We start from the raw sequence: 12,997 nt of genomic DNA, 5'->3' as shown, positions 1-12,997 counted from the left end.
TATATATATATATATATATATATATATATATATATATATATATATATATATATACATACACACACACACGTATAGAGAGGAAATTGGTGGTAGGAACATAAAACATTCAACAATATAATCAACAGGAATTTATGCAACAACCGCGTTATTGTTAGGCAGAGACTGTGGCTGGACAGCAGCGTAGCCTTTGAAACAACGTGAGAGAGACACGGCAGCGGGTTGAGGATTTTCGTGGAAATTCTCGTTGTCCTCCAAGGATCTTCCCTTGGTCTCCGGAGTAAACAAGTAAGTGCATATCATTCCGGCAATGCAAACACCCCCCAGCATTATCAACGATGCCGTCATTCCCATCCCTTTAGGATACCCATTCTCTTTCTTATTGTGAGAGGCCCAGAAAAAGCCAATCGACCCAATCATCGCCCCCAGCTTCCCGACGGCGCCGAAAATGCCGTGGCACGTTGTTCTGAACCGGGCCGGGAACAGCTCGGCCGGCACTATGAAAGTGGTTGTGTTTGGCCCGAAATTGGAGAAGAAGAAGGTGAGACCGTAAAGGATCATGAACCCCGCATTATTTCTGCCTTTCTCCTCCACCCAGAAGCTGTAATAAGGAATTCCAATGGCGAATAAGGAGATCGCCATGAAGAAGAAACCCATCATTTGGATCTTCACTCTACCTATTAGCGTGTATATTCAGTAGAGGGCAGAGTAGTAAAATCCATATATGAGTTGGTTGTAACAACCTCTTGGCGTCATGTGTAATCTCTATATAATCTGTACTGCCATCGTCATCAATAAACTGAATCACCATTTTACTTCTTCTCAATGCCATCTTCGACCATCACTCTCACCTAGCTCTCTGTTTCTAGTCTTATCATGGTATCAGAAGAGAGAGGATCCACGTACGCTACAGCTGTATCCGGTACCGGAGAATCCAGTCAACGATCGCATCCTTCCACTCCGATCGTCCAGTCTCCAGGTCGCACAAACAATCCGCAGAGGAATTCCGCTCCACAGAGGGGCAACAACTAAGATGATATCAAAGATCCCCTGCCTGACATACACAAGGTGTATGTTATGGCCGAGAAATTTGAGAGGCAATTAAACGTTGCGAACTTAAGTGACTTGGAGATCGTACATGCTAATGCGATTCAAATTGTTCAAACAACCAATGAGAACTTTGCTGCTGCAATCAATCACTTTAATGGCAGGAAGAACGTGAATATTGATCAGATGTCACATGAGCAAATTCAGAAGCTCATCTCTCTGTTTCAGAACCAAGCTGGACAGACTCAAGCATCAACTACAGCCGCTGTTTCTCTCTTGCCTACATTCAACAAAGAAAGCTCTCAAAATGAAGGCAGGTGCACGCTTAATACTCATACTAATTCAATTACTTTGGAATCTTCTGCATGGATATTGGATTCAGGTGCTACCGATCACATAGCCTGTTCTTTAGATCTGTTTGATGATTATCATGTGGTTAAAGGAGCTATTGTAAACCTGCCGAATGGGAAATGCATTGAAGTAAAACATGTAGGAAACATAAGGCTTAATGATGAGATATGGTTGAAGGACGTTCTCCACATCCCAACTTTTCAATTCAACATTGTGTCTGTTACTAAATTGCTTCAAGACTCACCTTACACTCTAATCTTTGCGTCTGATCAGTGTATGATTCGGGGGAAACATGGGAGGATGACTGGTTTTGCTAAGAAACAAAGAGGATTATACTTGCTACATGAATCACCGGGAAATCATAAGAAATCTTGTACTTCTTTTGCTATGCAGTGTAGTATTGAAACTTGGCATCAACGGTTGGGACACTTCCCTATAAATAAGATGCACTACTTACATAATTTCTCTGATTTTTCTGTGCATAACCCTAAGAAATTAGCCTGTGATGTATGCCATTTTGACAAGCACAAAAGGTCTCCATTTCCCCTAAGCAGTACATCCTCTAAAACTTGTTTTGAGCTCTTGCATATGAATATTTGGGGGCCTTTCATGATTAAATCGTTGGGAGGGGAACGCTATTTTCTTACCATTGTTGATGATTATTCGAGGTTTACATGGGTTCATTTAATGAGGAATAAATCAGAAACTCAGCTGCTGGTTACGAAATTTCACAAGTCTGTCCACACACAGTTTGCTGCACCAATCAAGATTATACGTAGTGATAATGGAGTAGAATTCAACATGACTAATTTTTTTGATGAGCATGGTATTGTCCATCAACGATTGTGTGTAAATACACCGCAGAAAAATGCGGTTGTGGAACGCAAACATCAACATATCTTGAATGTCGCTAGGGTTCTTCGCTTCCAAGCTAATCTTCCCTTGGAGTTTTCGGGGCAGTGCGTTCTACATGCAGTATTCCTAATCAACCGGCTTCCATCTCCGGTCATTGAGTGGCAGAGCCCGTATCAAAGATTGTATGGGAACAATCCAGACTTAAGCAACATAAGAGTGTTCGGGTGCTTATGTTTTGCCTCCACTTTGCCCCAATCACGACACAAAATGGCTGCACGCAGCAGAAAAGGTATTTTCCTTGGCATACCTGCAAATACTAAAGGTTTTCTGGTTTATGATGTCCATGATAGGTCTATATTCATCTCCCGTGATGTGATATTCTATGAGTCACAATTTCCATTTGGCAAAGATAAACAATCATGCAGTGAAGAGCTTGCAGAAGTTTCCCAAACAGTAATTGAACCATCCTTGCCCATCATACCAACATCACATTGTGAAGAGTTTAACTTCCAAGAAGAAAATGTTCAAGCAGGTACTGGTAGCCCTCCCGTGCCAGCAGCGTTCACGGAACCAATGGGAGTTGACTATCCTAACAACATTGATCAGCCTAGCAGTGATCCTCCAATAGTACAACCTGCTAGTGATGATACAGAAAGCATAAATGCAGACAGTATAAACACCACTGGGCAGTCTCATTCTCCAGTTCAACCTAGGAGATCAAACAGACAAAGACAACTCCCGAGCAGATTGCAGGACTATTATTGTGATACAATTGTTCAAAACAGAACGTCACCTCATGCCCTCTCAAAGGTGGTGTCCTACAACAATCTTACTTCCTCACACAGACTGTATGCAATGGCAGTCAACACCATTGATGATCCAAGAACTTATAATCAAGCTATTAAGCATGACTGTTGGAAAAAGGCAATGCAAGCAAAGATCACGGCCCTACAAGAAAATAACACTTGGGAGCTAACTGAACTACCCCCGGGAAAGACACCTATAGGGTGTAAGTGGGTATACAAGACTAAGCTTAAATCAGATGGAACCGTTGAAAGATGCAAAGTGAGGCTTGTGGCTAAGGGCTTCACGCAGCAATTCGGAGTGGATTATCTTGAAACTTTTTCTCCCGTGGCCAGAATAACCACAATCCGAACCTTTTTAAGTGTAGCTGCTTCCAAGGCATGGCATATTCATCAAATGGATGTTAATAATGCCTTCCTGCATGGTGATTTAAATGAAGAGGTCTATATGACTCTACCACCTGGCTTTCAAAGCACAAAGCCAAATCAAGTATGTAGATTGCTACGATCCCTATATGGTCTCAAGCAAGCAAGTAGGCAGTGGAATGCGAAGTTAAATGCAACATTGCTCCACATTGGTTTCACTCAATCTAAGTCTGATCCATCATTGTTTACTAGAGGGAAGGATACAAGTTTCATAGCCCTGTTAGTATATGTTGGTGATATCATAGTAGCCAGTGCAAGGTTGGACTTGATTCAAGAATTGAAGCAATTCATGGACAGCACATTCAAAATCAAGGACCTAGGTAATTTGAGTTATTTCCTGGGAATTGAAGCTCATCAATCCACAGAAGGGTTAAACATTTGCCAGTGAAAATATGCTTTGGAAATACTAAATGAAGCCGGTTTCTTAGCGTGTAAGCCTGCACACACACCCATGGCACAAGGTGTAAAATTGGCGCACGGTGATGGCACTCCTGTTGATGATCCTAGTAGCTACAGACGCTTGGTGGGAAGATTGCTATACCTTACAGCCACAAGGCCCGACATTACATACGCTGTCCAACAGTTAAGTCAATTTGTTGATGCTCCTACGGACAAACATCTATAAGCGGCTCATCGGGTCCTACGGTACATCAAAGCCTCCCCTGGCCAAGGTCTTCTCTATCCAAGTAATACAGATTTACACCTTCAAATGTTTTCAGATTCGGATTGGGCTACATGTCCTGAAACTCGAAAGTCCATCACTGGCTATTGTGCTTTCTTAGGCTCAGCATTGATATCATGGCGATCCAAAAAGCAAGTCACGGTCTCGAAATCATCTTCTGAGGCAGAATACCGTGCATTAGCTTCTGCTGTATGTGAGGTCCAATGGCTGATATATCTTCTCCAAGATTTACAGGTCACAATGGTCAGGCCAGCGACAATCTTTTGTGATAATAAGTCTGCAGTTGCCATAGCTGAGAACCACGTGTTCCACGAACGCACAAAACATATCGATATTTATTGTCACATTGTGCGGGAAAAATTATCATCATCAAATCAAGTGGCCGATGGATTTACTAAGCCGCTTCCTGCTTCGGCATTCCAAAGTTTCAAGTCTAAGCTGACCTTGCAAGATTTGCATGCGCCAGCTTACGGTGGGGTATTAGCGCCATGTGTAATCTCTATGTAATCTGTACTGCCATCGTCATCAATAAACTGAATCACCATTTTACTTCTTCTCAATGCCATCTTCGACCATCACTCTCACCTAGCTCTCTGCTTCCAGTCTTATCACTACCAATGCGATCGATGAAATAAACCGTGAAAAAGTAGCCTGGAATTGTGGAACAAATGGCCTAAAGTTTTGCGATGTCAAAAGCCTCCTGGAAAGCGTTTTTTGTGGTTGTGCCCAAGTAGTGTTGGTATATATGGGATTGGAAGAGGTTGCTGCTGTAGAACACGACGTCTAGTAGGAACCATGAGAGGGAACAAGCTAGGAGGTGAGTCCCATGTCTGCTGAACAAGAATTTTCTGGAGAACAATGGATAGTCATCCTCATTGTTATTACAGAAACTGTTCATTATTGTTGGTGACGATGACCATTCACAATCGTCTTCTACCACTGGAGTCAGTGAAACGTCTTCGAGCACCTTTTCCATGTCCTTTGCTGCTTGCACCTCGTTTTTCGCCACCAACTGTATACCTGTGGATTCATAGGGTGATCGGGAAAAGTGTTTTTTTTAATTTACTACTATTAGCTGTTTCACTTGATTTAAAAATAAGCGATTTGTTAATTAGTTTTTTTTTTTTACATTAAAATGTTAAAATTAAAGAATAAATTACTCAAAACAACTTTTTCAATTAGCTTTTTGAAAAAAAATTATACTAAATAATTATTGATATGCTAACAATTAATTTATCAAATACCTTCAATATTATTAATTAGTTATACACTCTAATCTAATCAGCTACTGTCACTTATCTATCTATTTACCAAACAGATTTTTTAAATGAGGTTAACGGGGGCAATTGGAAAGAAGCATATATAAATCAATAATAATGCATTATTAGGCCTAGAAATTTCAAACCTGGCGGTCTCGGGCATCATCATACGCCAGTAATACGTCATCCCTGCCGGCACTGCACCTAACACCTAACATCAGAATAATCCTCCAGGCCAAGTCCGCCGACATCGGAGTATGGAGACTGTCCTTTGAGAGGTTAGCGGCTCGCATAAAGACGGCGCAAACGGCCATCGTCACAGTGGAGCTCACCAGGATTCCAAAACCCTGCATGGAGAAGACGGCGGCAATGAAAGCGCCGCGCGTGTTCTTGTTGGCGAACTCGGACATGATGGTGGCGGAGAGAGGGTAGTCGCCGCCAATCCCCACGCCCAATAAGAACCTAAAGAAACCGAGCGTGAGGAGCACGCAAGTGGTGGATCGGAGGTGCAGATTGAAAATCCGCTGGCGAGAGCGCTGATGAGCATGAGGATGAGCGCGGCACCGTAGACGCGGCGTCGGCCAGCTAGGTCGCCTAGACGGCCGAAAATAAGATTTCCTATGACGGCTCCGAGGAGGGCCGTAGCCGGAGAAACTTTGCAGGAGTTAAAGGTGGTCGGTGCAGCGGTGGGGATAATAGATCGATGTGAGCGAGGAGTTTCATGATGGGAGGGATGCAAAAAAGGTCGTAAGCGTCGGTGAATAAGCCCATGCCGGCTATGATGATAGCTTTGTAGTGATAATACTGCGTTCTTGCTGAGTCCAGCGCCGCAAGCACCTTCAACGCCGCCATCTGATCTCTCTCTGATTATCTAGCTATACTACACTAAGTTAGTTAGTTAGTTGTTATTTACATAAAACTCTGCAATCTAATTTCAAAAGATGGAGATAACAGGACAATGTGAATGTATTTATTTATTTGTAGTTAATAATGCATGTATGGATGTTTTGATTGGTGGGAGAAAGATGGGGGAAGTTTCATCCCGCAAGACTTTGACTCCGACCATTATCATATAAGTATAGTGCATAACAGATATATTTATACACATAGAAACTAATTTATGAATAATCTTTGTAACTTTATATATACACAACAAATACTCCTTTTTCTAATTTTCCACTAATAATATTACTTTTATGGATCTCATGCTTATTTTTTTACACACAACAACTGTACTACAACTTTTTCTTCTCTTTATATATTTCATATAAAGAAACAATTTGTTGCCACTAGACCAATGATGAATTAAACAGTATTATTAATTAATAGAAGCAGCGAGATTATTGTTAGGCGATGCTGATGATCGTGGCTCAACAGCAGTGTAGCCTTTGAAACAGTGCGAGAGACACATAGAAGCAGAAGTACATGTTTGAGGATGTTCCTCAAAATTTTCGTTGTCCTCCAATGATCGCCCCTTGGTCTCCGGCGTCAGCAAGTAGGTGGTTATCATTCCGGCGATGCAAACTCCGCCCAGCATTACCAACAACGCCGACGTCATTCCAATCCCTGCTGCTGAATGTTCTTTCTGCTTGTACTTATGGGAAGCCCAGGAGAAGCCAACCGCCCCAATAATCGCCCCCAATTTCCCGGCGGCGCCGGATATTCCATGGCACGTTGTTCTAAACCGTGCCGGGAAAAGTTCCGCCGGCACAATGAAAGTGGTTGTGTTTGGCCCGAAATTGGAGAAGAAGAAGGTGAGTCCGTAAAGGAACATAAACCCTACACCCCTAATCCCTGCATTGTTCTCCGCCCAGAAGCTGTGATAAGGGATTCCAATGGCGAATAACCCCATGGCCATGAAAAAGAACCCCATTATCTGGATTTTAACTCTGCCAATGCGATCGATGAAGTAGACCGTGAAAAAATAGCCCGGAACTGTGGAGCAAATGGCGATGATGGTTTGGAGTTTTGCGATGTTAAAGGCCTCTACGAAAGCATTTTTTGTGGTTTCAGGGAGATACTGGTGGTAAATGTGGGATTGAAAGAGGTTGCTGCTGTAGAAGACGACGTCCACAAGAAACCAGGAGAGGGAACAAGCAAGGAGGTGGCGCCCATGTCTGTGGAAGAATTCTGTGGAGAATAAGGAATAGTCATTATTACAGAAATGTGTGTTTGTTATGGGTGAAGATAATTCTGGATCTATATCCTCTTCCTCCTCCTCCTTTATGGGGCTTAATGAAACGTCCAACACCTTTTCCATGTCCTTGGCTGCTTGCAACAAATTTTTCTCCACCAAAGCAGTGTATCTGCACCATAAATATATGCACCAAAGACTTTGATAACTATATAACCTCATCATATATGGGCTAAAAGTACAATATGGATAATTAAGGAAGTAAATATGTTTAAAACTGTATTTTAAATTTTCAAAAGTGAAATAATTCAGGCCTGGAAAAGTGTTAATTAGCCAGTTATTAGCTAATTAATTATAAGTAGTGTTAATTGTAATTTAATTTTATGATTCAGGGAGTATTTTTAGGCCAGGCCAGGCAAGTTAACCAACATAACTGCCACTACTATATATGGAATCCTTAATTAGATGGAATAAGAAGAAAGTGTAGTCAGTCAACACATGCAATTCATGTATCTATTGACTCGATCTATGCCAAGTCAGCATGAGAGAATGAAATTTCAAACCTGGCGGTCTCTGGCATCATCATACGCCAGTAATACGTCATTCCTGCCGGCACTGCACCTATCATCACAATAATTCTCCAGGCCAAGTCCGCCGACGCCGGAGTATGAAGATTTTCCGGCGAGAGGTTGGCAGCCCGGATAAAGATGGAACAAACAACCATGGTGACGGTGGAGCTGAGCAGGATCCCAAAACCCTGCATGGAAAACACGGCCGCAATGAAAGCGCCGCGCGTCCTCTTGTTAGCAAACTCCGACATTATGGTGGCGGACAGAGGGTAGTCACCGCCAATCCCCACTCCCAACAAGAACCTGAAGAAACCCAGGCTTAGGAGGACGCATGTCCTGGAGGTGCAGATAGAGAATCCGCACCCTACAGAGCTCACAATCATGAGCACCAGTGCAAAGCCGTAGACTCGCCGTCGCCCCACCAGATCGCCCAGCCGCCCGAAACCCAGCTTGCCTATCACGGTTCCAAGGAGGGCTATTCCCACCATGGTTGAGTTGACGGCCGGAGAAACTTCGCATTTGTCCGGATAATGGATGTGAGCGAGGAGTTTCATGATGGGAGGGATACAGAAGAGGTCGTAGGCATCGGTGAATAAACCCATGCCGGCTATGATGATAGCTTTGAAGTGATAATACTGCGTTTTTGCGGAGTCCAGTGCCGAAAGCACTTTCAACGCCATTGCTAGCTCAACTGGCTCACGAAATGAGATCGATCGAGTTGTGGTGTATATCGTTGCTGTTATGACTTACGAGTTGAACGAAAGAAGTTTCGTCGAACAAGACAAACGAAGACTTTGACTCATTAAGTATTCTATGAAAATTGACAATATGTCGAATGAGAGTTGAGGTTGACCAGTTTCATAAACATTATATTCATTCATTCCTCCTATAATCCTATTGGAGCTGCAACGTAAACCACAACTCATGCTGACCGTGTATTTATCACAACACTACCGACTATAATTTTGATGCTTAGAATCAAAATCTTAGTTTTAGTAAGATACCTTAATTGCTTCTGTGTAATAACTTACAAATTACAGCACTAGAAAGACCATATGCAACAAGCTTAATCAAAAAAATGTTGGTAAAAATCAAACTCGTGACCTTCAAGTACAAGAATCATGTTCCACCAACTTTTTATAGACCAAAAAAGCATATGTTAAGTCACCAAAAATACAACTATATATGGATATCGAAATCAAAGGAATTTGGGATGGTGCGGTACAAAATCCAATTTTCCATAATTCGGCTGGTAAATAGCAATGTAACATATATAGGAAGAGGAAGCGATGGTGGAACTTAGACTTGGAGAGTCTGACCTTAGTACCTTACTCTATCGCATTCTTCACTACAAAGAAGACAACCACTTCATCAGTTTTTAAATTAATTGTCCTATGACCATAATCAAGAAAACATACCTAAACACTGATTACAGTTAAGAAGGTTGGAACCAGCCATTGGACCAATTTTCAGACAAACCTTCCGCTGAAACACGAGGTAATCCAAACTTCAGTACGACAACTTCTAGAATACCATCTTGTCTGAATGTTAGAGAACATAGCCTGGGATCCACTGCTCCTGGCAAACTGAATGATACGGTGAATGGTCCGGGTGGGCAAAGCTCTTGTACATTCACTTGATAAACTTCAGAGGCGTTCTTTAAAAGCTGAGACTCTGAGACCACACCTTCTATCTGGACTTTGCCATCTCTCTGTATCTCGCATTTTAAATTACCTGTATGATATTATACAACTAGCATCAATTCCACTTTAGTACCAACCACCATATATGCTCATAAAAAACATCTGGGTATAGTACAGAGAATTTTACATTTCTTACAAATCATATTCACATGTTATAGGTCTTATTTCAAATATCCTTAACTGTAGTCATTGTATTATAATAGTAGAAGCAGTAGCTTACGTTTCAATTTGATTAACATATTCTAGATTGATTACCAGGCAAATTAAAGCATTTTCAAGTACAATAAGAATCTGATGTCTACACTGATCTTGGCATGCAACTGATCAGAATTATATGCACCTATCCATTTGAATGCCTGAACCATAACCTATTGTCGAACATGAAATTGTAGAAGAACAGACCTTTATCTCTTACTCCAGGAAGGGAAACTTGGAAGAGGTAAGCATACTCGCTCTCACCAATGTCAATCAAACCAAGGGTCGGTCCAATGGCACCTTCTTTTGCAGTACCACTTAATGTTACAAGTGGTTTTACTTGAGGGAGCTCTGCATATTGATGAGAACTCATGATCCCAGCCCTGACAAAAGGTTATAATCTCTCAATACCTTCCAATAGTGTATATGTTAAACCCAAATTTTAACTTTTAATAGAAAGAGTGCAAATAAAGACTGCCTATACAGAAGATTGCCAAATTATTACTCTAGAAAGTGCTGATAGCATTCCATAAAATCCATGTCGTAGACATAGAACAGAGAAGGAAGCTTGTTTTCACATTGCAAAAACATAAGCAGTAAGAACTAAGAAGAGCAATAAACCAGGAAAAGTAGCATCAAGCATGTTCAAGATTATAACAGAAGTACATGTTTTAGAGGTTCCTAAGATAAAAGGTAGATAAACCATTCCAAAGGACAAATCACAATTAACAAGTGATCACCCCTTTAATGGATATTTTAGTAACATTAATATGTATAGATTATAGAATTTCTTTGATCGAACTACTATAATTAGAAGTGTTTCTTAACTGTTCTTACAGATCCCTGAAGGACCCAACAAAGAAACCCTGACTGGGACAAGAATTAAAAGTAAGAGAATGAAGAAATTGCAAACTCTTGACAATATCCACTATGCTAACCCAACACACCAAGTCCAGGATGGATTGTGTTGTCATCAATTTTAGGGTCTCGATTTAAACTGTATTACAATGACTCAGAACAGTTTGCATACTGAATCAATAACCTAAAACTGAATGGCGCTTGTTCATGTAATAAGAGATAACTAGGTTTGCTAGCAACTTGACCAGCCAGGCCTAAGGTTTTGAAAAAAAAAAAAAAAACAACAATGAAGACGGCAAGAAGAAGAATTATAGGATAATAGATCCATGGCTTGAAAAGTTACCCTCTGTGTGCCACCAATAGTAATGTTGACCACGGATTGAAATGGCGGAAGCTGAAAATGGAGCAATTTATTGGGAGTGATGGACTCCTAGGTAGGGTAGAGCTGTCAATACTGGCTGGCTAAACGGGCGAGCTTGCTCAGTATTGTTTTTTCAATGAGCAAATGAGGAAAAGTTTACAGCAAATGAGAAGTGTAGAAATCTCTCTCCAATTTTCACTTCTTCACCTACTGACAACAGAAGAGGGGTTATAAAATTCTGCAACACTATTCATAACAAGCATGCTAAGCACTAAAATTTGGGGACAAATGTACAAAAGAGAACATCAAATATGCCAATATGACATAAATTACAACAAAGCACCATTAATAAAAATTAACCTTAAAACCACCAATAATTACACTTGTATGTGGCAACCCACCTACAACTGCTTTCTTCATGGAAATATGTGGAAATTACATTCTGATTTCTGAACTACACGGCATGAAAAAAATATGCATGGTTTATTGTAGCATCAGATTATATGCACATAAGGAATTACCACAAGTCCACAATGACCTAAACCATGGGGATCCGACGAATATCTAGTTCTAATTCCATGAAATACAATGTCCAAAGTAGAAAACAGAAAATATGACAGCTGAAGAAGAAGTTTCAATATCGCAGTAAAACCCTAGAGGCAAACCTGTAAAGACGCTAGTATTACTAGTAATAGACGCGTCGCTAGTCGGAGACGATGAGAGTGCCCTAGAGCTTGGAGCGACGGGCAACGGAGACGATGAGAGGAATCAGACGGATTTAGAGATTTGGCTTCTTGGATTGGAGTCGTTGCCTGGTGCTGTTAAGGAATCCGGTTCCTGAACAGAAGGTTTCGGTTTGAACCGCCCGTCTTCTTTTTTTTTTTTTTTTTTTCTTTTTTTTTCCCCTTTTTTTTTTTTTTTTTTTTTCCCTTTTTTTTTCTTTTTTTTTTTTTTTTTTTCTTTTTTTTTCCCCTTTTTTTTTTTTTTTTTTTTTCCCTTTTTTTTTCTTTTTTTTTTTTTTTTTTTCTTTTTTTTTCCCCTTTTTTTTTTTTTTTTTTTTTCCCTTTTTTTTTCTTTTTTTTTTTTTTTTTTTCTTTTTTTTTCCCCTTTTTTTTTTTTTTTTTTTTTCCCTTTTTTTTTCTTTTTTTTTTTTTTTTTTTCTTTTTTTTTCCCCTTTTTTTTTTTTTTTTTTTTTCCCTTTTTTTTTCTTTTTTTTTTTTTTTTTTTCTTTTTTTTTCCCCTTTTTTTTTTTTTTTTTTTTTCCCTTTTTTTTTCTTTTTTTTTTTTTTTTTTTCTTTTTTTTTCCCCTTTTTTTTTTTTTTTTTTTTTCCCTTTTTTTTTCTTTTTTTTTTTTTTTTTTTCTTTTTTTTTCCCCTTTTTTTTTTTTTTTTTTTTTCCCTTTTTTTTTCTTTTTTTTTTTTTTTTTTTCTTTTTTTTTCCCCTTTTTTTTTTTTTTTTTTTTTCCCTTTTTTTTTCTTTTTTTTTTTTTTTTTTTCTTTTTTTTTCCCCTTTTTTTTTTTTTTTTTTTTTCCCTTTTTTTTTCTTTTTTTTTTTTTTTTTTTCTTTTTTTTTCCCCTTTTTTTTTTTTTTTTTTTTTCCCTTTTTTTTTCTTTTTTTTTTTTTTTTTTTCTTTTTTTTTCCCCTTTTTTTTTTTTTTTTTTTTTCCCTTTTTTTTTCTTTTTTTTTTTTTTTTTTTCTTTTTTTTTCCCCTTTTTTTTTTTTTTTTTTTTTCCCTTTTTTTTTCTTTTTTTTTTTTT

At 39.4% G+C, this 12,997-nt stretch overlaps 2 protein-coding genes and 1 pseudogene across 4 annotated transcripts; all 3 read right to left on the bottom strand.

Moving 5' to 3' along the window:
- Positions 1-129: 129 nt before the first annotated feature.
- On the bottom strand, positions 130-6,366 carry LOC116028714 (annotated as a pseudogene).
- Positions 6,367-6,537: 171 nt separating this feature from the next.
- LOC116025997 (probable inorganic phosphate transporter 1-9) lies at positions 6,538-9,103 on the bottom strand. The gene is made up of 2 exons (XM_031267444.1): positions 8,118-9,103; positions 6,538-7,726 (listed from the first exon to the last, which is right to left on the bottom strand). The coding sequence occupies exons 1-2, from the start codon at positions 8,801-8,803 to the stop codon at positions 6,739-6,741; spliced, it is 1,674 nt and encodes a 557-aa protein (XP_031123304.1). The 5' UTR covers positions 8,804-9,103; the 3' UTR covers positions 6,538-6,738.
- Positions 9,104-9,280: 177 nt separating this feature from the next.
- LOC116026027 (increased DNA methylation 3-like) lies at positions 9,281-12,063 on the bottom strand. Of its 3 annotated transcripts, none has more exons than XM_031267468.1 (4): positions 11,906-12,063; positions 11,223-11,450; positions 10,229-10,404; positions 9,281-9,857 (listed from the first exon to the last, which is right to left on the bottom strand). In XM_031267468.1, exons 3-4 carry the CDS (start codon positions 10,392-10,394, stop codon positions 9,559-9,561), a joined length of 465 nt encoding a protein of 154 aa, XP_031123328.1. In that variant the 5' UTR covers positions 10,395-10,404; positions 11,223-11,450; positions 11,906-12,063; the 3' UTR covers positions 9,281-9,558. The 3 variants fall into 3 exon arrangements, with proteins under 3 accessions (XP_031123328.1, XP_031123333.1, XP_031123343.1); XM_031267473.1 differs by having other exon boundaries at positions 11,223-11,447; positions 11,906-12,059; XM_031267483.1 differs by lacking the exon at positions 11,223-11,450 and having other exon boundaries at positions 11,906-12,041.
- Positions 12,064-12,997: the final 934 nt, after the last annotated feature.

This window comes from Ipomoea triloba, chromosome 1 (genome assembly GCF_003576645.1).
Source record: "Ipomoea triloba cultivar NCNSP0323 chromosome 1, ASM357664v1".
Classification (NCBI taxonomy): Eukaryota; Viridiplantae; Streptophyta; class Magnoliopsida; order Solanales; family Convolvulaceae; genus Ipomoea; species Ipomoea triloba.
The sequence above is the reverse complement of the archived record's forward strand: the minus strand, read 5'-3'. Positions and strand labels throughout refer to the sequence as shown.